Source organism: Triturus cristatus, chromosome 10 (genome assembly GCF_964204655.1).
Source record: "Triturus cristatus chromosome 10, aTriCri1.1, whole genome shotgun sequence".
NCBI lineage: Eukaryota > Metazoa > Chordata > Amphibia > Caudata > Salamandridae > Triturus > Triturus cristatus.
The window spans coordinates 534,382,472-534,406,581 of NC_140593.1; the positions used below are offsets into that span (position 1 = coordinate 534,382,472).

Here is a 24,110-nt window from a genome sequence, read left to right on the forward strand (position 1 = left end):
CGAAAACTATTATCTTTGCCAATGCTTGTTGTTGTTTTGTTACCGCCTAGAGAGCAGCGTCTAACTACTGGTAAGCTTCCACTGGTATGCTGAAGTATTTGGTTTTAGAACTGTTTTTTTCCTGCTCATGTTAAACGTGTATGTTTTTATTTGCAACTCCTCCTTGCTTAGGGCTGAAATTGAATAGATGTTTGTGTGTTTCTGAAAGTTTTTGGTGGAATCAACGTGTTTTAATTTTGTTAATTTGTGCACATTAAAAGGCTACCTTTCTTTGTAATTATGTTTCATCATTTTTAAACTTGGTAACACAATCCTCAAAAATTCACTCCACTTCATACCACATAATTCCAATCAGCATAATTTCTCTCAACCCCACACAATACCATGCCACACAATTGAACTCGTCACATTTCCATTCCACACCATATAACTTGACAACAAACCACATAATTCAACTCAACAACACAATTGCACAACACACCACATACATCCGATCCATACCATAAAATTACACATCACGTCACATATTTCAATAGCACACCACATAATGAAACTCCTGGAAGGTCGTAAAAGCAGTGTCAAGTCCTGTCAACAAAGTCCTGGGTAAACCAGTTTCAAGTCCTGTTAACAAGTCCCAGGTGAACCATGCTTTATTTCTATACCTACCACGGCCACTCAGGAAATTAGGCTTTCTTTTTTGTAACATAAATTAATCCAGCAGAGCAATTCTCACTCAATTAAATAAAAATTCTACAACCTGGCAGTGGTACCACTGGTAACCACAGGGCTCTAATCTTAGGTGCTGGCAAACATTAACTGTTACAAACAAAAAAATAACAGTCGGGAAGTAAGCATTGACAATTTGTTTTGTTTTAACAACTAAGACAAGCTTCAATTATTATATAGACAGACGGGCTTCCATAAGTGATCTACACTGCCAGGACACCTCCCGACAGAGAGCCATGATTCATAAGAGTAGAATGTTCTAAATTGAACAAGGAAAAGCATAAACTCAATGGGATGTTGGAGCAGGAGGTATATACCAATCACTGTTGGCCGTCTGCCACTCTATTGTCTCCAAAGAAGCATCTCCAAATATCAATGCATTACTTTTAATCCACAGTTTTTTTAAACATAGTCATTCAAAGCTATACCCTAATCAATCAAGTTGTGTTGATTTCTATGCCAAAGTCATTTTTAATTGCCTGGGTTTCTCCTACGGGGGGAGGACATTTCTGGTTGCTATTGGATTCACAAATTTCTGATTGAGTACTCCTGAAAATCATCAATCTGTTTAGATTTCCAAGAGTGTTCCTCTTCCTTTATATCAAGTAACCAATCCACAAAGGTCCTATTAAATAAAAAATCTGAAATGTACTCCTTTGCCTACGCCTATATCTGTAGTAAATTTGAGACTTTTGTGAAACCCGTAAAGAATTGTATGAGTACTCCTGGACTGCTATGCAAACTGTAGACATCCACGAGTACTGAAATGTGCAAGCAGTGCATAACTATTTCAACATACAAGTATGTAACAAGTGAACATTTTCCATGCAAGCTATCTTTTTGTTCTCAATGGGTAAAGTATTTTTCCTCATGGAAAAATCCCTTTGCCTACATCGCCACTGAATAAAAGGGTGTTCCTTGCCATTCATAGAGAGAATTTCTTATACTTACTCCACTTAATGCAGTACATTTATTAATGCATTTCAGGATGGGTAATCTATCTGCAAAATGTTGGTAAGTCACCAAAAACATGCAAGATTGTGGATGTTTATGGTATTTCACAGGTGAGCCCACCATGGATCACTGACGAACTTGAGCCAACAAGCACATTTGCTCATAATAAAATTGCACCATGACAACATTTTCATGTGTCAGGAATTGAGTAATTCTGTCCTTGTGTATGACATTGTTTGCATACCTAAAGTGAACTTAGAGGTGCAAAAATATCTGTGTTACCTGCCTTAAATCAGATGAATAGTCCACTAGGTGGTAAGATTCTCCCAACAAGGAATATAAATTTTAATTCTGCAAAAAGAAAAAGTTTCCCCAAGAATGGGCGTTTTCTTACTAGTCCTAGTTTGGAAACACAGACTTCAACCTTTTTTTAAAGTAAATTTAAAGTTGTTTTCGGGTTGTGAATGACCAAGCAAAATAGTTTTGATTACTCTCAAACCCCTAGGTTTGTGGGTATCCCATGCATTTAGTATGACCAACACCACTCATTCCCACTCTCCTGCCATAACCCTAAGTCTGCGATAAATGTGACATACCACTGGATTTTCCGCTGTCAGAGTGTATTTTATGATCTTAATGTTCTACTTACCTCGATGTCAAGAATCTGGAATTTAGAAGTGTAAATGCCGTACTTTGTGAACTAAATTACACATGGGAGGGCAAAAAGCTTATTAAATTGGGACCAGAGGGTTAAAAAAGAGGACAGCTTCAGTAATGCTCTTAATTTCACTGGTTCAAGCTGATGACAATAGAAGGCAGTCAAGTGTAAATTCGAGCTGCTCACCGAGAGAGGCAGTTTGATTTTGGAACCCATACTCTTCTTTTGTCATCATTAGCCCTATCATAATAAATTTGATTTTGGCAAACCCATAGATAAACTTCTGTTGTGATTCACCACACAGCCACATTCTTTTGTTAAGGAAAATAACAAATACACACATAACAATAGAGATCTACTCCACTCAGTTGTCAAAAAGCATTTGTGTCGGGGAACAGAAATCTGGTTTCATAATACTAAAGCTTACCATTAGGGGAAGCCAGGCTTACCTTTGTTACATAAGTGATCTTACCTATGTTGAATGAGTGGTCCTTACCTTTGTTGCATAAGTAGGTTTATCTACAGCTTCATCCCCAATGAAAAAGTCTAAATCATCCACACCTTGTGTGAGCCTCATATGTGCTTGATCGCCCACCTTCGCTGATTCTTTTATTGCAATGCCTGTAAAAACAAATGTATAAAAAATTATAAAGCAAGTCTAGCATTTGTTTTCATTTTCAACATGTTTATTTTCTGCACATCAAGACAGAAAGGCTAAGCAAAAAATGATAAGTATAACAGTTACATCAAATAACTTATCGGATGGTTTCCGTTGTGTAGTTAAGAAACCTCTCTTTACCTGGAACAGCAGGGAAAAATGATTCAGCAAATGGCTTTGGTTCTTTGACGCATCTGGGCTCCCTCAAGAACGAGGCTAAAAAGAAATTTATTCAAAAGAGCAGCGCTAACATGCATAAGTACAAGATCTCACAATATGAAAGCGGAGACAAGATTGGCAAAATTCTCGCCTATAAGGTTGCTGAGGATAGAGCCCACACACGGATTACAAGTATCCGGGGCAGTAACGGTAAAATCTTCAACCAACAGAGAGAAATCGTAGAACAATTTGCTGATTATTATAGCACACTATATACCCCAGAAAGCACTCCCAAAGTGGATGCAATCCAGGATTATGTTGACAAATTCCTAACCAACCCAGAGTCTAACACTATGCAAGAATCGATGTCAGACATTATTACAGAAGCTGAATTACATCAGGCAATAGAACTATTACCAGCAGGGAAGGCTGCAGGGGAGGACACAATCCCTTTGGAGATTTATAAAATCTGCACAGCTGAATTGGGGCCTCTGCTACTGGAGGTTATACAATCAGTTGGGCGTATTGGAAAGGCACCAAAATCATGAAATAGGGCAAAAATAATATTTTTCCTAAAGAAGAACAAACCAAAAGAGGAGAGAGGGTCATACCGACCCATATCTCTGATCAATACCGATGCAAAAATATTCGCTAAAATATTAGCTATAAGACTGTCTCCCTTCCTGCCCTTAATTGTTAACCCCCAACAACATGGGTTCATAATAGGGAGGGACACAACAGCACACGTAAATATGGCTATCACGGCATTTGACGTAGCAGAGACAGAATCCACCCCACTCGGCATGATCCTATTAGACGCCGAGAAGGCTTTTGACCGAGTGGGCTGGGACTACCTCTGGTGTGTCTTATCTAAGTTGGGCTTCGGGGGGCAATTCCTACGAGCTATACAGGCCTTGTATGACAACCCAACAGCCTATACATCTTATGGGGGTCTGCCATCCAAAGAGTTTCTAATCTTACGAGGCACTCGCCAGGGCTGCCCTCTCTCGCCTCTTCTATTTGCCCTTTCACTGGAACCATTCCTGCACGCTCTCCAGCTACAAACCCAAATCGTTCCTTTCAGGTCCGGCAGCCAAACACTAAAAATAACTGCATATGCCGACGACATCGCGGTATACTCACAGGACATTGTGGCAGCTCTCCAAGGCATAGTTACTGAGGCCGAAAAATTTGGGATTGTTTCCGGCTATAGGCTTAACTTACAGAAGACCCAAATTATATCTAACTATACTCCCGCTGTTCCGGTTCCGGAGATCTGTAAAAATGCTACTTACTTAGGTGTCAAGTCATCGGCTAAAATCCAAGAAATTAACAACATTAATTACAATGAACTAGTTAAATCTACCATCTCACTTCCAAAAAAATGGCACAGACTACCATTGAATATCATCGGCAGAATTAACTTAATCAAGATGAAGGTGCTGCCCAAATTCATGTACCTATTTCGTTCAATTCCGTTGGCCCTAAACAACCTGTTCTTTAAACAACTAGACGGAGCATTCAGTAGCTTTATATGGGGCTATAAAAAAGCGAGGAGGTCACTAAATTCTTTGAAAAATCACATAAATATGGGAGGGCTTAATTTCCCTGATTTTAAACTATATTTTTGGTCTGCTTTTGTTTTCCGCTTTCGTTCGTTATTAAACCAAGGCGGAACAACTTTTTTTCACTCCTTTATGCTAAAGCAAGACGCTAACCTATTCTTATTACGAGTGAACGACCCCAACTACTTCAAAAGAGTAAAATTCAAGACCGCAAGAGATACTGCAAAGATATGGGCTAATATTCTTATATTTTGTAAAACTACTTTTTTCCACTCAAAACTATTGTTGTGGGGGAATCCGGGTCTTCCGGAAATTTTCAATGAGCATAGTGCTCAAAGCTGGTCTAGACGGGGCATTAGGCTTTTAGGGGACCTATATGGCACGCAAGGCTTTCTGGACTTTAATACACTTAAATTGCTTTATGGCCTCTCTGAATCTATGAGATATAAGCATAGACAGATACACGACTACCTGGTGAACAAAAAACGAATTTCCAAAACCACAGACTCCGATATCTGGACCCACTTCCACTCCTCAACAATCAAATCAGCAATAAGTGATACTTATAGCTTTTTAATCATCTTCAAACAAAATGATTGCTCTAAATTAGCCGCCAAATGGAGCAGGGTCTTAGACACAAATGTCACTCCGAAAGACATAGAACGTTCCCTATCTAATATTAACAGCAGTGTTCACTCCTCCAGCTTGAGGCTACAGCAATTTAGAACGACTTGCATGCTATATTACACACCAGAAGTCATCTCCAGGTGGTACCCCAACAACGCCACGAATGATCATACTAAATGCCCCAAATGCTCGGCCCACGCAGTTGATTTGGCACACATGCTGTTCTCTTGTCCCACTCTTAAGGATTACTGGTCAGATATCCGTAAAGTTCTTGGAACTAGATCAATCCAGCTCCCCTCACTCTCTGCCTCCTTCGTTTTATTAGATATCAATCCCACCCCTCTCTTTCAGGATGCTCTGGCTTCAATTCTCATGTCTTGTGCTAAACTAACTCTTGCCAGAGCTTGGATCTGCCCCGATCCACCATCGGTGTGGGACTGGTGGTCACTAGTAATCGAGATCTATTCAATGGAGGCTTCACTAGCTAATCTTAGGGGGACCCGTTCCTTGATGAAATTTGAAAAGATTTGGGGTGAATTTATGGAATAGTGTTGCTTTTCTTTTTATTTTTATTTTTATTTTTTTTTCTGAGTTTAATTGCGCTTATTTGTCTGGATTTCCTTTTCCTCCCTTTCTGTGAACAAACATATGTATTACTGTACGTTTTTCTCATCAGCCTGTTCAATAAAAATTATTAAAAAAAAAAAAAAAAAAAAAAAAAGAAGGGTGAAAGAAACCCCTGTTTATACAGGATTAGTATTCTGAGTTGTGTGAAGTTCATCACATCCGGTAACTACTGGATGCAATAAAGGTCTCATTCCCCGATAAATTTAAGCAGGTCAAAACTTCTGAACTTAAGAAGAGAAAAATGGCCAGTACTTACCAGGGCATGAGGATTTTGTCCAGTAAGCACCAAAATCTGCATACTATTCCATGTGAACTTAGATTATGCAGAATTGATCACTTCTGATAAATTCTGAACCAAGGAGTATCGGATTTTAGCAGGTGCTATAAATCCTAACTATCCATATGGGGCACTATTAATCAGCCCCTTTGGTCATGCAGGGCTCACTGAGGTTAAAACTGACTTCCTTAATACTAGCAAGCACCTTTGACTTCCATTTCCTGTAGAAGAAATAAGAGTAGCTATTATTTTATGTTTGACACCATGCCTGCAAAAAGTTGTCCAGTTGAGAAATAATCAGCTACAAACTAAATAAAAGTATAACCTATTTGTTCTTCTCTTAACAGAAACCTCTTCTCATGTAAATAAAATCCGTGGATATCGCTTACTTTTGTGGCATTATTTGCTTTTGGTTTTTCTATTTCACCAGTCAACCTCCACTCAACCGGATTCCTTTTGCTGTTTCTTCTCTATATGTTTGCGTCCCTGCTTGCATGGAAAGTGGTGTCCGGTGTACAGAACCCCTTTACATTGAAGGCTCCTAAACTCCAATCTGAATTTTCTTTGTGTCCTAAAAGGGCATTTGCTTACTTTTTACTAAACATTGTTACCTTGTCTAGAAATCTAAACTGACATCCGGTCAAAATAATAACAGTAAATAGGCAGACTTTATTATGGCAAGAAATAAAGTCCATTTGTGAGGAAGTATAATATTTGAGTAAAATTCTATAAGAATTAAGATGGATTAATTCTAATATTTACATAATCAGATCAAATATTTGAGATACAGCTAATCAATTGTTCCCAATTCCCAAATATATTTGTGTGCCGAAGTAAACTGTGGGTGCACAAATAGCTTAATTTGTTTAGACAAGATCCCAATCTTGAATCAATGTAGGATATTCCCCTTCAAACTGGAGTGGCTTAAACAGGAATTTTGTCAGTAAGGTGGATGGTCCTTGTTAGCAAACTTAAACACCTGGTGGCTTTATGGGCGTCCCCAAGTGGGCCCAAAAGCAAATCATCATCACACCACACACAACCTGCAAGTTTGTAGGTATGTGCCCAATGTGTGCAGCGAGTATCCCATTATGAAAAGTCTGTGAATGTGTTCCAGTCCATGGGAAGAATACATGTGTTTTAAAGGTAGGAATGGTGGTGGAACACAACTATATTCAAAGGGAGTGCAGGAAAGGAGTTTCTACATGGGGTAAATGTTTCAGTATGCATACATCGTTAAAGATTTGAGTGTTCCTGCTATCCAGGAATAATTGTAGAATTCTTGAATTCTTAGAACATCTGAAATGTACTTCAAATATGAAAGATTAGCTTATAGGGTCGATTATTGACTTTTCCACTGGAACCTTTGTCAATCGCCAATCAATGTTTATTTTTGTCCATAAATAAAGGATGAATTAAGAACCACTTATGGAAAACATTCACATGCTCCAGCCTAGTTTCAGGTTTAGTATTCAAAGAACTAGTGATCCAAAAAACATGTCTTAAAGATAAAAGCGGAAAGACCCTTGTTGAACCTGACATCCCTAGTGTGGTCTCCCCTAACTTTCAGCTGTCAATCCTCCTGTTTTTGATGACTTTGCTTGCCTTAGGACTCTGCACACTTTAACACTGCTAACCAGTTAAAAAGTGCTTCTGCTCTCTCCCTAAACACGGAAGCATTTAATTTACTTGGAAGTTCCTAGTAAAGTGGAACTACCTGCACCCAGAGCCTGTAAGGTAAATACTACTAGTAGGACAGCAGCACTGATTGTTCCTCCCACTTAAGTAGGCCTTTTAAACATGTCTCAGGCCTGCTAGTGCAGCCTGTGTGTGCAATTCTAAAACTGCCATTTCAACCTGGTATAAGAAACATTTTCCTAGTTAATACATATGTCACCCCTAACAAAGGCCCTAAACAGCCCATAGGGAAGGGTGCAGTGTATTAAAAAAGGTGAACATGTACTTTTAAGTTTTACATGGTCTGGTAGTGAAAAACTCCTACATTAGTTTTCACTACTACAAGGCCTACCTCTTCCATATGATAACAGGGGTTACCCTATTATATATTTTATAAATGATAGCTTTCAATTGAGAGCAGGTAGGAATGTCAAATTTGGTGTCTAAAGAATTGTAATTTAAAACCCATTCAATGGCGAAGTCAGATTTTAAGTCATGAATTCAGAAAATGCCACTTTTAGAAAGTTGAAATTTTTTGGCCCAACCATTTGGTACCTGCTTCCTGTTTACTGGGTCACATGACTAGGTGCAGCTGGTAGTTGATGTTTATGAATTGCTCCCAGTGAGTGAGACAAAGGGAGAATAGGTATTGGCAGGGTGGCCCATCTGTGACTTGATGGGGTGATGGAGCTGTCACCTACCACCTTACACATCACAAAGACTCTGCCTCAGCACACTCACAAAGGGTTTCACACTAATCCTTTGAGCCCCCCAAACAAGCTGAGGCAGGGGCAGGAACGCAGGAAATTCCAGACACCTCTGTAGGGGGAGGACTCTAGAAGCTTCTCCCACTTCAAAGTGGGCACCAGGTATAAATAGTTGACCCTAAGAGCCAACTCTTCACTACACATCTGGACCTGTGGAAGATTCAGAAGGAGGACTGCTGTGATGCTCTGCCGCAAGAAGGACTGCTACTCTGCTTCCTGAATTAGAAGGACTGGACTTATGTTGAACCCAGGACCACCAGAGTGACTCCAAGGGCTAGTTGTCTGGCCTCCTAACAGCTTTGGGTACAGAAAAGGCTTAAACCACCTTGAACGTTTCACCTGGACTGCCTGTAGTCAATCCTGTTCCAAAGTGGTGCAAACCCAGCCCTGGACCCTTGAAAGTGGACCTTAAGTTGCTCTGCCAACCCAGCTGTGGCCTTTTGGGCAGAAACAATGTAGCACAATGTACTTCCTTACAGCTCCACATTCGAAGCGCTGCTGCCCAACGCATTCCCAATGCAAGACCCTGCAGCTCTTCGGAACCATTGCTGTGTGGTCTATCCTTGATGCAACACCTTACATCACAGTCCCGCAACTTCTCAGAACTGCCGCTGCTGAGTGATGCATCCTGGATGGAGGACCTTGCATCACAGCCTGCAGCTCATCAGAAACATCGCTGCATGACACAGCCTCAACACATGATCTCACAATGCTCATAAAAACATCCAACATGTTTCGTTCCTCAAAAACACAAGCTTTTGGAACTTTATCAGAGCTTATATGGCAGAATGCAAATGTGCCGATTCGTTTGTAGATCGGAAATAGGATATTCCTTGTAGAGGAGTGGTGCTCCAAATTGTCATAGTTTGCCACCTTGTATGGCAGATTGCAAAGACGCTGTTGGGTTGTAGTTAGAAAATAGGGTAATTCTTGTAGAGGAGAGGTGCTCCAAGTATTAAGGTATGCCACCTTGATAAGTGGTCTGAGACATTCCTTCGTGATGCCTGTAAAAAATCCAGGCATCACAAAGGAAGGTCTTGGGCCGCTAAAAAAAATAACCTACATACAGACTTAGTCAGCTTCTTCAGCATGGCACAACCCTCAACTCACCTTAAAAACAAAATATACTTAGTAGTATTTGCATCCCTCTGCTCAGCTTAAAAGGAAACAGATTTTAATATATATATTTATGTGTATATATATATATATATATATATATATATATTATCTACTGGCGGTCGCCAGTAGATAGTTATAGTTAGGACCGTGTTTCCATAGGAAATCCGCAACATTCTATTTGGAATAACTTTGGCGCCGGTTGACGAATCCTCGCGAAATAGGTGGGGCGCTCCGCTCCGCTCCTACCCTGAAAGTCTCGGGGGGATTCGTCAAGCGGGGGCTGAGAAAAAGGGAGGTCCCAAAACGCGTTTTCCCCATGCAATTTTCCATAGGGACCTTTAGTCCAAGGTACAGCCCGAACGGCTGAACAGAATTACTTGAAATTTGGCAGAGAGGTAGTCCTCAGGTCAGGGATGTGCCTTTTGCAGGTCTGGTGTCAATCTGTTCAGTAGTTCCTGAGAAAATCAAAAGTAAAATCATATACAAATGTGGACGGAGCCTAACCACACATCTCATCCTGAGATCTGATTGGCTGTCAGCACTTCATCCAAGAAGTGTTGGCAGCCATCTTGGGACCAATATACATGATAGCACCTCATTAAAAAGCATTGCAGTTAATAGAAGGTTTTAAGACTTTAGTTACATTATAAATCATTTGTTGATGGTACCATACTCATTTTAGGAATTGTGGTATGTTCTAAGGTGATTTCACCATGTGAAAAAGCCTTCTGCTGGGATATCATGATTGAGAGAAAAATATTTTCTCATGCTTTTCCCACAGAGGTTTGGAAGGTGATCTATAAGCTAAACTGAGAGCTTATTTTCTGTAAATTCACATTATCTTTCTCAGTCATATGAGAATGAAGTCTGACATTCTCAGTAAAACATGTACATCCAACAAGGGCAGAGACTGTCAGTTGATTCCTTTGTGTTCTACTGCAGCTTCCCAGAGTGTTCCAAAAAACAACTAGAGCGCTAACAGTCCTACTTATGATAAACGTATGGCACACCTGAAGCCATCTTGCTTGGATTAAAGTGGTAACTCTTAAAACATTTAATTTAAAAAGGAACACAATGAGGGGGTTCATTTTTCCATAAAAAGTATGATTAGTGCTGCAGAAAGAAAAATTAGGGCACATTTTGAGTGACTTCTCAAATCCTCTTCTATTTCATTGATAAATTCTGACATGCAGACTGAAACATGCACTTTCAATACCAGCAGCAGTTTTCCCTGGTGAGCAGTAGCTTTACTACAGTGATCTAATGAGCAAAAAGAGTGCTAACATTCTGAATTTATGGCAAATGTGTGACACATCTGAATGCCTTCTTGATGGAATCAAAGTAAAAAACTGAAAGTATTTCCTACAGAGGAGACTGCAGTAAATGAGGAAATTAGGAAACTTCATAACAAATAAGTCTCCCAAGATGGCCACCAGAGACAAAAGAGCCCAAATGTAGCCCAAATATCACCCAGATGTAGCCCAAGTATAGCCCAATGACAGAATGTCCCAGAGTGTTCTTAGAAACAACTAGAGCGCTTACTGTCTTCATTATGACAAAAGTATGGCACACCTGAAGCCATCTTGATTGGAATAAACTGGTAACACTTAAAACATTTAATTTAAAAAGGAACACAATGAGGGGGTTCATTTTGCCATAGAAATTATGATTAATGCTGAAGAAAGAAAATGAGGGCACATTTTGAGTGACTTCTCAAATCCTCTTCTATTTCATTAAAAAATTCTGACATGCAGACTGAAACATGCACTTTCAATACCAGCAGCAGTTTTCCCTGGTGAGCAGTAGCTTTACTACAGTGATCTAATGAGCAAAAAGAGTGCTAACATTCTGAATTTATGGCAAATGTGTGACACATCTGAATGCCTTCTTGATAGAATCAAAGTAAAAAACTGAAAGTATTTCCTACTGAGGAGACTGCAGTAAATGAGGAAATTAGGAAACTTCATAACAAATAAGTCTCCCAAGATGGCCACCAGAGACAAAAGAGCCCAAATGTAGCCCAAAATCACCCAGATGTAGCCCAAATATAGCCCAATGACAGAAGTGTACAAAACACTTATTATTTTGTGTTTTTTCAGTGTTTTTTTTTTTTTTTTTTTTTTTTAAAACCTTTATTCGTGCATCTTAAAAGAACAAATACGGGCCTACAACCGTCAGGCCGGCCACGATACAGTAAAGCACTGATACCCGCATTACAGCCCCCGTGCATCAACGGTCAGGATTAACAACAGGTTATGAGTCACATACTGGAGATATCCTTGAAACCCGGGGAAGGAGAAGTGAAGGTTAATTTTAAGTTTTTTGATAATTTTATCAGAGTTTTTTCAGTGTTATATAGTGCAGACTTGTCAGGTATTGGAGTGCTTTGCATGAGCATTGGTTACATCACACAAGAACAAATTCATTTTGGTTGTAGACATGGGGAGACTAAGTGATTTGACCAGAATCACAGCATGTCGAGCTGAAGCAGAAACTCCAACCTGGTTCCCCAGTTGCAAAGTCTGCAGTTCTGGAAGTAACACCGCATCCTCTCCCCTAAGTGCAACATTTAATCAAGTGGTCAACTGGATAAAAAAACATAAAGGTAACAAATAATTTAAAAGTGCTTTGTCGCTATTTGAAAACTCAGAAAATAGGTCCTTATTTTAGTCTTTTAGAGCACTAACCATAATTTTGATGCCAATAAGACCCTCTCATATATGTAATTTCTAAAGGAAATGCTCTAGGTATTACAGTTTTTGATTACATCAAGATGACGTCAGGCGTTCCACACATTTGTAATAAATATAGAATGTTAGCAATCTAGTTGTTCATTAGGATACTGTTGAGAGGCAGAGGCCAGGGGCACGGACTCTGAAAATTGAAGGCAGGTAGGAGGGTGCAAAGGCAACAATTTAACGACACTGAGCAGGCAGGAAGGGCTGTGGCAGCACAACAGACTATGGAGGGCAGTGGAAAGGGGGGCAGGGGCAACAAACCAACAATACAGGACTTGCAAGAGAGGCTGTGGCAATGTATTAGACCATTGTGGGCAGAAGGAAGAGGCAATGGTAGTACAACCATACATGCCAACAGACCCGATTCAGCCGGGAAACGTCCAATGTTTTTAAGCTCAAATGGGCTTTATTTGATCTGTCTCCTGTCTACAATCTCCTCTTTTTCACTGTAACTCAAAGGGGAAAATCAATACCCCAGTTTTTTTTCAAAATCTCCCTCTTACCAAGTTCAAAATGTTTGCAAGTATGGTACATTGGATCATGGAAGGAAATGGGGTAGGGACATGGACTTGGATAACAGAGGATAGGAGGGACATGGAAAGGTGCACCAAACTGACCCTGCAGGGCAGGCATCAGGGTTTGCAGCAGCACAATACACCACACAGGGCATGCGGGACGGGAGTGCAGCACAACAATCCATAGAAAGCAAGAGGGAGGGGACAGGACCATGCACATGGACAACAGAGAACAGAGGGGCAAGAGGCAATGGTAGCTAGCTGACCATAATGGACAGACAGGAGAGAAAGCTGCAGCATAAAAGACCATAAAGGGCAGGAGGGACGGATCAGGGGCATTACAATGGAACAGACAAGCCAGGAGGGAGGGAGTAGGGGTCTGCACATGTAAACAGAGGGCTGGGGGCAAGGGGGCAGGGCAGGAGCAGCAATATAGCCATGGAGGTCAGGCAGGATGGGCACTAGAAGCAAGACACACCATGAAGAGCAACAGTGAGACTGTGATGGCATACACACAGACCATGGAGGGAAGGTGGGAGGGGTTCAGGGGCAGCTAACTGACCACACAGGGAAGGTGGGAGGGGCCATGGCAGCACAGAAGACCATGCATGGCAAGTGGGAGGGTTAGTGGCAGCACAATGGCTATGATGGGCAAGAAGGAGGGTGCAGGGGCATGCACAAAGGACGATGGAGGATAGAAGGGAGGGTCAGGACCTGTGCACAGACAAGAAAGTTCAGGGAAAGGGGCCTCACAACAGATCGCACGGGGCAGGCAGGAGGAGCAGTTGCAGCACAACAGACCAGGGAGGGCAGAAGGGTGTGGCAGTACAATGGACCATGTAGGACAGGAGGAAGAGGATAGGGGCATGGCATGTGGACAGGCAGGGTGGAGGTGGCAGGGACAGGTTACAGTCATCTGACAATGCTAGGCAGGTGGGAGGGGAGTGGCAGCTCAACAGAACACTCAGAGTAGATAGGAGTGGCAGGTCCATGGAACATGGTGGGCAAAAAGGATGGAGCAGGGGCATGCACAAAGACATCGGAGGGCAGGGGGAAGGAGAATAGGGGCAGCAAGCTAAGCACAGAGTTTAAGCAGGAGGTCAATGATGTGGCATAGAATTGGGCAATGGAGGGCAGGAGGAGTGGACTGGTACATCATACTAAATTGAGGGCAGTGGCAGCACATCAGACCATGCATGGCAGGCGGGAGGAGGCTAGTCCATGGATTCACACAACAGAGGATAGGGAGGAGGGGGATGGGGCAGCAAGCTAACTGTTCAGAGAAGGCGAGTATTAGGAACTTTATTGTTTTTAAAACGTGTGTCTGTGCGAACTACTTAAAATATGAACAAGTATGCAGCATAATCTCACTTTTATTCAGGAAGAAGAGGACGTTTGTGACTGTGACTCCGGGCTCACTGGGCAGAAACACCCCCTGACCCTCCACCCCCTATCGCAAAATGTAATGCCCGTGAAAAGGGTAGGTGAACACAGTGTTATATAGAACATAGTCCTGAGAGCACGATTGAAAATGAAAACTAGATATAGTGTATGGTATAAACTATGCACCAAAAAGTGTGATATAAGATGAACCGGGCATGAAATATAATATGCAATACATTGTGCGCAATGACAGATTCATTGGAGAGCGCGAGATAGCACAGGCACTAGCGCGTGCTATGCGATATGCGCCTTGGAGTGTAATATGCACAGGGCAGTGTTGTGTAACCTAACTAGTCTCTAAAGTTGTAATTTAAAATATGTGCTGGGGAGTGTAACGTTGCATATGCACTGTGACATGTCATTTGAGATGTCATCAGTGATGTCATGAGTGATGTTACTGACCAGGTCATGAGTGATGTAATATGTGACGTCATCAGCAGTACATTGCGGGCGCGCGAGTTATAGTTAGCTGAACTAACTATAACGGGGGAATTTCAATGGTTTTGTACAAGTGAAAAGTCCAGCTAACTATAACACCCCTGAAACCTATGGTTTTTTCAGTGAATTTCTGAGGTTTTTTAAATGCTAATTCCTAACTATAACGTGCCTGAAACCTATGGTTTTTTCTGTGAATATATATATATATATATATATATATATATATATATATATATATATATATATTCACTGAAAAAACCATAGGTTTCACACATGTTATAGTTAGCGGAAATTTTACTGATAAAAAACCAGTGAAATTCCCCCGTTATAGTTAGTGTAGGCAACTATAACTCACGCGACCGCAATCCTCTGCTGATGCTAATACTGTATTTAGACACTTATTTGCCCATGTCTTCTTCCATACATTTTTAGCTATACATATATTTCAAATATTTTTTTTTCATAAAGACACATATGTCATCAGCAGAAGATTGCGGTCGCGTGAGTTATAGTTGCCTACACTAACTATAACGGGGGAATTTCACTGGTTTTTTATCAGTAAAATTTCCGCTAACTATAACATGTGTGAAACCTATGGTTTTTTCAGTGAATTTGCAAGGTTTTTTAAATGCTAATTCCTAACTATAACGTGTGTGAAACCTATGGTTTTTTCAGTGAATTTGTACGGTTTTTTAAATGCTAAGTTACTTTACGCCATTCGTGGCGCGCGCGCCCACTCAACGCAGTTCGTTCCGTGCGCGCACGGTGCGCTTCGCGCACCGTGCGCGCACAGTAAGCACGCGGTGCGCTTCGCGCACCGCGCGCCCACTTTACGCAGTTAGTGCCGTGCACGCACGGTGGGCACGCGGTGCGCTACGCGCACCGTGTGCCCACGTTACGCTAGATGGGCCATGTACGCACGATGCGCTTCGCGCACCGTGCGCACATGGAGGACATATGATGCACTTCGTTTTGAAAGGTAATATTTTAATTTTTCGTAATTTTTATAAGTGGGGTGGAGAGAGTGTTGTTAATTTTTTCTTTTATTATTTTTGTTTAAAATATTGTGGTTTTTCACACCTTTAATAAGCCCTGAACATTTGGTGGCCTGCGGCCACCAAAAGCACAGGGGGTGGGGTGCGTGTGGATAGTGTTTTTTTTTAACATTTTTTACCGTACGCGTACGGTAAGCGTAATCGGCGAAATTAGCAAAAAAATAAAAATTGCATTTTTGGCCTTGGGGGGTCTTTGGGGACTCCCTCAACATGGCTATGTGTGTGGGAGCTGTCTAAACAGCCCCTTTACATGTTTATTGGTTTTATTTAACAACCTAGCTCTCAGTGCGAGAGAGAAAATGGCGGCCATAGCTTCCTGGTTTCGGCTGTTTGGAATGTTTACTAAGATCTAAGAGCCAATCAGAATCGCGCTCGCGCACGCCACCGTACGCGTACGGTAAGCTTACGGTAAGCGTACCGTAAGCTGGCTCAGATATATATATTGATTTAAAGGCTATTTTCTCAGAATCTACTGAACAGATTTACACCAAACCTACAAAAGGCACTTCCTTGACCTGAGGACTACCTCTCTGCCAAATTTCTAGTAATTCTGTTCAGCCGTTCGGGCTGTAGCCCTGTCTAAAGGTCCTATGGAAAAATGCATGGGAAAAACGCGTTTTGGGACCCCCCTTTTATCTCAGCCCCCGCTTGACGAATCCCCCCGAGACTTTCAGGGTAGGAGCGGAGCGTAGCGCCCCACCTATTTTGAGAAATTCGCGAGGATTCGTCGACCGGCGCCAAAGTTATTCAAAATAGAATGTTGCGGATTTCCTATGGAAAAGGGGTCCTAACTATAACTACCTACTGGCGACCGCCAGTAGGTAATATATATATATATATTAATAACTATATATATTCACTGAAAAAACATAGGTTTCAGGCACGTTATAGTTAGTTGGACATTTCACTTGCACAAAACCGACCGTTATAGTTAGTTTAGCTAACTATAACTTGTGCCCCCGCAATGCACTGCTGATGACATCACATATTACACCATTCATGACATGGTCAGTGACATCACTGATGACATCACTGATGACATCTCAAATGACATCACTGATGACATCATTCAGTGACTGTGTTTCTGTAAAGTTTAAATATGTTTTATATATATATATGCCAAGGTGTATTGAAAAGTGAGTAGGTATATAAGTGTGTGGATGGAGGATTCAGTAGGTGCTTGACTGACTGTATAAGTGAGTGATTAAACGTGTCTTACTGAATGCATGGGTTGGTGACTAAACTGTGTGAATGTCTGTATCAGTCTGTCTTTTGTTGTGTAAGCTGCTGCATGGGTTGGTGAGTAGCTATATGAGTGTCTATATGGGTTATTGATTGGTTGCCTGAGTATTTGTATGGGTGCCTGAGTGTCTGTGTGGGTGGGTGGGTGGGAGGTGTGTGACTCTGTGCATAGATGTGTGAGTGGCTAATTCACTGGGTGTATGGTTTAAAGTGTGCATGTGGAAACAGCTGTATGGGTGTGTGAGTGAATGAATGGATGTCTCAGTGGTACATGTCCAAGTAACTACATATATAAAAGGCAGTGTATGTGAGAGTTGGAGTATATAAATAACTATACGTGAGAGTCAGTGATTGTGTATGTAGTAACTGGTATTGGTGTATCTACGGTTTTGAAAATTATAATCTGTATTTTAGAGTGGGTGTATCAAAGGTTATATTAGGGTGTGAGGAGGTGCATCAGATTATCATGTGGATGATGTCATCAGTGATGTCATCAGTGATGTCATTTGAGATTTCATCAGTGATGTAATCAGTGATGTCACTGACCATGTCATGAATTATGTAATATGTGACGTCATCAGCAGTGCATTGTGGGGGCACAAGTTATAGTTTACTGAACTAACTATAACAGTCAAATTTCTCTGGTTTTGTACGAGTGAAATGTCCAACTAACTATAACGTCCCTGAAACCTGGGTTTTTTTCAGTGAATTTCTAAGGTTTTTTAAATGCTCATTTCTAACTAGAACGTGCCTGAAACCTATGGGTTTTTCAGTGAATTTCAAAGGTTTTTTTAATGCTCATTTCTAACTATAACGTCCCTAAACCTATTTTTTTTCAGAGAATTTCAAAGGTTTTTAAATGCTAATTTCTAACTATAATGCCCCTGAAACCTATGTTTTTTTTCAGTGAATTTCAAAGGTTCTTTAAATGCTAATTTGTAAGTATAATGTTTATAAAACCTATCTTTTTTTCTAAAATTTGCAAGGTTTTTTTTAATGATATTTTCTAACTGTAATATCCTATAATTATTTTCTCTTATTTTTTTCCTTTTATTTTAAATATGTAATGTCTTATGTCTTTTAAAAATATATATATTTTTTTTTTTTGCATAAACAGTGGAGTCATGCACCCATCGTGTACCTATCACGGTGGGTGCGCGGATTCAAGCCGCAATATTGCTAAAGTCAAGAAGGATGTGCGTTTGGTATGCGACATGTGCTGAGCCTCGCGTAGCATCATATGTGTATGGGGTCACGCCGGGTGCGCGACTTTCATAATTTTTGTTACGTTTAAAACTATGTGTATATAATTGTAATATGTATATTAGAATAAATCATTATATAAACGTATTATAAAAATTAAATATTTTTGTTTGTATTGAAGTTATATTATTGTCAGATACTTTGCGTTGTGTGCGCGTTTGGTATGCGACGAGTGTGCCGTGCCGGGACCCGAGTAGTGTCATATACGTACTCGGTCGCGTTGGGTGGGCGATTCCCGTAAAAAAAACTATATGTATATAACTTTAATGTATATATGAGGGCTAGAGATTATCTAATCTATTTATATAAATAATATAATATGTACTTGTAATAAAGTTATGTTATTTTTAAATATATTTTCGCGCTTTGAAATTCTTCCGAGGGGAGAGGGTAGGGTGGTCCCGATTAATCCCTGGTACCTGCGTGACCCCACCATCCGCGCGGAGTTGGTTAAGTCCCTTAAGCGCTACTTTGACGAGAATATGGGGTCTGTGTCATCGGCGGTCTCACTGTGGGAGGCGTTCAAGACGGTACTCCGAGGAGAGGCCCTGTCCCTTATTTCCCACTCCCGGAGGCGCGAGCAGGAGGAGGTGACCCGTGTTGAAGCTGAGATAACAGAGTTGGAGGGTGATCTAGAATGTGGGGTGACGGATAACAAATTACATGTTCTCCGACTCAAGCAAGCGGCCTATAAGGCCCTCGTCACGGAGGCGGCCAGGGGCCTCAGTAGAGAGCAACAGGGGAGACTGTATGATGTGGGTGATAAGGCTGGTAAATTGCTTGCGTGGCTGGACAAAAAGGAGAGAGCGAGTCGAGTTGTCCCCTTGATTGAGAAACAGGATGGTGTGTGTGTCACTGAACCGGAAGAAATTGTTTCTTGCTTTGCAGACTATTTCCGTGGGGTGTATTCCCCGGTGTCCTCCCGCTCTGAAGAGGATTCCCATGCCCTGCTCAGAGATATCGCGCTGCCTTCCCTTTCGGAGGAGGACAGAGTGTCGTTGGACGCCGCTCCAACTTCTGACGAAATTGCCCTCGCCATACGCTCGGTCGCTTCCGGCAAGGCCATGGGTCCTAATGGTCTTCCCATCGAGTTGTATAAACTGCGACCGGATACGCTGGCACCACATCTCCGTGCTATGTTCCTTGCAGCCCACTCGACGGGTTCCCTCCCACTAGACCAGCGTCTGGCTACAATTGTGGTTATCCACAAAGAGGGGAGGCCGCGGGACCGAGTCACATCCTATCGGCCCATTTCGCTATTGAATGCGGAGCCCAAAATTCTTGCCAAAGTGTTGGCCACTCGGCTGGTCTGCGTAGTGTGTGACTTGATTCACCAAGATCAGTCCGGCTTCATCCCCCATCGCAACACAGCGCTTAACCTGCGGCGTTTGCATGGGGTGCTCGCACGTGTCCCGTACATACGGGAGCCGGCCATCTTGGCGTCCTTGGACGCCACTATGGCGTTTGACACACTGGAATGGCCATATATCTGGGCGACGCTCGCGAAATTCGGGTTTGGCCCTGGGTTTATCAGTTGGGTTAAATTGCTGTACTCTGGCCCGCTGGCACAGGTGGTCGTGAACGGTAGAGTATCGGCTCCATTCGAGCTGGGCAGAGGCACGCGGCAGGGCTGCCCGTTATCGCCGCTCCTTTTCGCGCTCGCCTTGGAGCCCCTGGCGGAGTGGCTGCGGTGGGAACCTTCTATTCGTGGTCTCCGCTGGACCCCCGAGTATGAGGACCGCGTATCTCTCTACGCTGACGATATTCTCCTATACCTGGCTTCCCCACGTAAGTCATTGATAGTACTGGTTGATGTATTGCATTTGTTTGGTCTTAATTCCGGCCTTGTCATCAACTGGGCTAAATCGTGCGTCTATGTTCTCTCTGGGGAGGAACCTATCCTTCCGCGGGGCTGTCCTATCCAGATCGCCCCACGGGGATTTCGGTACCTGGGGGTCTTCATTACCCTGGATGCGGAGGCCCGATATAGTCAGAACTTGCTTCCCCCCCTCCAGCGCCTGAAGGAGGATGTCGCACGTTGGAGGCGCTTGCCGCTCTCGCCGCTCGGCCGGGCGGCATTGTTTAAGATGATGTCGCTGCCGCGTTTCCTGTACGCTCTGCAGAACACAATGGACGTCGTCCCGGCGCGCTACTTCCGCGAAGTAGAGAGTTTGCAGCGCCGCCTGTTCTGGGAGGGGAGACCGCGTATCGCTCTGGCGAAGCTGACGCTCCCGTGGTATGACGGGGGGATTGCCCTCCCGGATATCAAGCGGTATTATTGGGCCTCCCAGCTGGCTGCGATTAATCACGGCATGTACGGGCCCGCTCTAAACCCGGCCTTTGAAATGGATAAGATGTTACTGCCGGGTGGTGATTATAACCGTGCGCTTTACTCCAGCTCGCTCGACGCACGTCTGACGGGGCCCACGCGTGTCATGGAACAAGTGTGGCACGCGGCTAATGTAGCGATGGGGTGGAAAGATCGTTTGACCCGGGCGTCGCCACTATACGCAGCTGAGCAGTTGGGCACCCTGTGGACTTCGAAGGGCTTCGAGAGGTGGGACATGATAGGCATCAGCAGGGTGGGTGATCTTTGGACTAGGGAGGGATTCAAAACGTTCGAGATGCTGCAGACGGAATTCCAGTTGCAGGACAGGGAGTACTTTCGGTATATGCAGATCCGTCATGCGCTAGGCTCCGTCTTCCCGGATGTTGCCTCCATCCCGGAGTATTCCCCTCTGGAGGACAGAGTGCTAGATGGACATGTACCGGAAAGCACGATTTCACTAATCTATAAAAAACTTATTAATGACCGCGCGGGATTGCTAACTAACCTTCGTGAGGCATGGGTTGCCGATGGCTTGGAGCTGGACGACGAGGACTGGGTCTCTGCGGTGGCCTCCCCGAAAGAGGTGGCCATACCGGCCCGCCTTCGCTTCGTCCAGCTCAAGATACTCCATAGGGTCTACGTCATGGGGCCAAGGCTATTGCGTATGGGTTATGCTGTGGACGGGCTGTGTAAGCGTGGGTGTGGTTCCTTGGGGACCTTTCTTCATATTTTGTGGGACTGCCCGGAGGTGGAGCGATTCTGGCGTGGTGTGCATGAGGTCCTGCGGGTGGTTACGCGTGTGTCGCTGCCGCCTGAAGCGAGGAGATGCCTTCTGAATGTGTGGGAACCAACCGACTACTCGGCGCCGCAGACGTAGTGGGTGACTCTGGGATACATGGTGGCCAAACGCGACATCGCCCAACTGTGGGGTTCCCAGAGGTCGCCGACCGTCTCGGCCTGGAAGGACAACATGGACTGGTGCATGTTTCGGGAAAAGGTGGTGTATGTTGCGAGAGGTAAGCCTGGGACATGGGTGAAAGTATGGGGCCCCTGGAACGCCTACCGCGGGGGAATCTGTACCCCGCCGTTATTGCCCAATCCGTCTCCGGCCCCGTCCCCTTAGCCGGTTTATCGCCCCGGTACCGGGCACTGAGTCCACCTAGTCCCTGTCCTGACCTTTTCCCCCCCTTGATACTCCTATGGATTGGTAGGGTCCCCCTTCTAGGGGAGCACATGTTGCTGTTTCCGATTGTGGGTTGCCTTGTGGATTTGTTTTTTGTTGTTATTTATATCAAAAAGAAACCGTTATATGGGTTCCGGATGGTGTGGCTATCAACGCTGCTAACTCCTGTGCATTTCCCTTTGCCGCAGCATGTGCGCTATTGTTTGTACCATATGCTCCTTCTGTCTGCTAGCGGCCGGCCTGAAGGTTGTAGGCCCATCTGTGTATATTTTTTTAATTATATATATTTTCGCGAAGTTGCGTCGGGTGCGTGCTGGTTGCGTGCCGGGTGCGCGACTCCCATGTGTCTTTAAAAGAAAGCATTTGATTGGTTCATAAGGTTTCCCATTCTAACAGTTGAAGGACCCCATCCATTTTAGTCATTCTCTCTGCAGCATCACAGGAGGGACACCTGTTGTGTTTTTTGGAGCTAGATTGTGATTTTATTTGGTGTTTGGTGGACAATTTTGGCAATGGCTTCCTCAAATCCAGATATAGACCTTCCTTCTGAGGATGAAGACTTGGAACCACCTCCCAAGAAAAGAACGGAGTCTATTGTGTGGAAGTTTTTCACCATCCCAAATGGTGAACGGAAGGTAAATGCTCGAAAGATGAGCTGCACACTTTGTCCCAGGATTCTTTAGAGAGGCAGTGGATAAGAAGTATTTGTGTGGGACTTCAAGCATGTATAAACATTTACAAACTATCCACCCAAAACATCTTGCACGGGAACAGCTGCGACGTGCTCAAGAAGCCACACAGCAAAGTTACCAGGGAGCTGGTCCCAGCACTTCTGGAACCTCAAGCTCCGCATCTCGCGGTCTGGACATTCGTGCAGAGTTTGCAACCCTAGAACAGCATTGCATGAAATGCAAGGAGATTTTATGTTGTGGGGAGCAGTCAATTGACACTGTTTGTTCAGCAGCAAGAAACCATGGCTGCAAAAAAAAAATTCTGTTGGAATGACTATATAATTCCAAAAGTTAAAAGTTTTGTCTGTTGTTTTTTCCTTTTTCAAAAAACACCAAAAAAAGTCACAAGATAGTTTAAAAAACAAAAAAAAATTAAAAAAAGAAGAAAAAGAGTTATTTTCAGAACTACCTTATTTGGTTAAAAAAGAGAAATGACTGCATGCTAATGCCTGGGTGATTGCTTGAATACATGTGTAGAGCATGATTGATTGAAAGAGTGCATGGGTAGTGACAGGGAGATGGCTGGACTGCATGGGTAATGCACAGGTGATTGTAGCAGTGCATGTGTACATGGGTACTGACTGGATGATTAGAGTACTGCAAGGAGAGTGCATGGAGAATTTATAAGTGCTTGGGTATTGGCGGAGTGATTGGATAAGTACGTGGTGCTGGCTGGGTAATTGGAGAAGTGCATGGTTAGTGAGAGGGTGAATGCTGAACTGCATGGGTACTATCTGAGTAAATGAATGTACAAATGAACAATGTCTAGGTGGTTAGAGGACTGCATGAGTAGTGCACAGGTGATTGTAGCAGTGCATGGTTACTGCCTGGGTCATTGCATGAGTACATGGGTACTGACTGGATGATTAGAGTACTGCAAGGAGAGTGCATGTTGAATTTATAAGTGCCTGGGTTTTGGCGGAGTGATTAGATAAGTACATGGTGTTGGCTGGGTGATGAGAGGACTACATGGGCAGTGCACAGGTGATTGTACCACTGCATGTGTTAGTGTGGGTCATTGCATGAGTACATAGGTAGTGACTGGATAATTAGAGTACTGCAAGGAGAGTGCATGGTGAATTTATAAGTGCTTGGGTTTTGGTGGAGTGATTGGATAAGTACATGGTGCTGGCTGGGTGATTGGAGGAGTGCATGGGTAGTGACAGGGCGATGGCTGGCCTGCATGGGTAGTGCACAGGGGATTGTGGTAGTGCATGAGTTAGTGCCCAGGTCATTGCATGAGTTAATGGTTAGTGTCTGGATGATTAGAGTACAGCGAGGAGAGTGCATGGTGATTTTATAAGTGCTTGGGTTTTGGCGGGGTGGTTGGATAAGTACATGATGCTGGATGGGTGATTG

At 43.2% G+C, this 24,110-nt stretch overlaps 1 protein-coding gene across 1 annotated transcript in view; it reads right to left on the minus strand.

Annotated features, from left to right (window-relative positions):
• Nucleotides 1–24,110, minus strand: part of ACTR3B (actin related protein 3B) — a 490,971-nt gene that overhangs the window by 328,286 nt on the left and 138,575 nt on the right. The window contains exon 3 of the mRNA XM_085632001.1: nt 2,835–2,959. Coding sequence (XP_085488127.1) covers nt 2,835–2,959 — 125 coding nt within the window. The remainder of the gene's footprint in view (nt 1–2,834; nt 2,960–24,110) is intronic.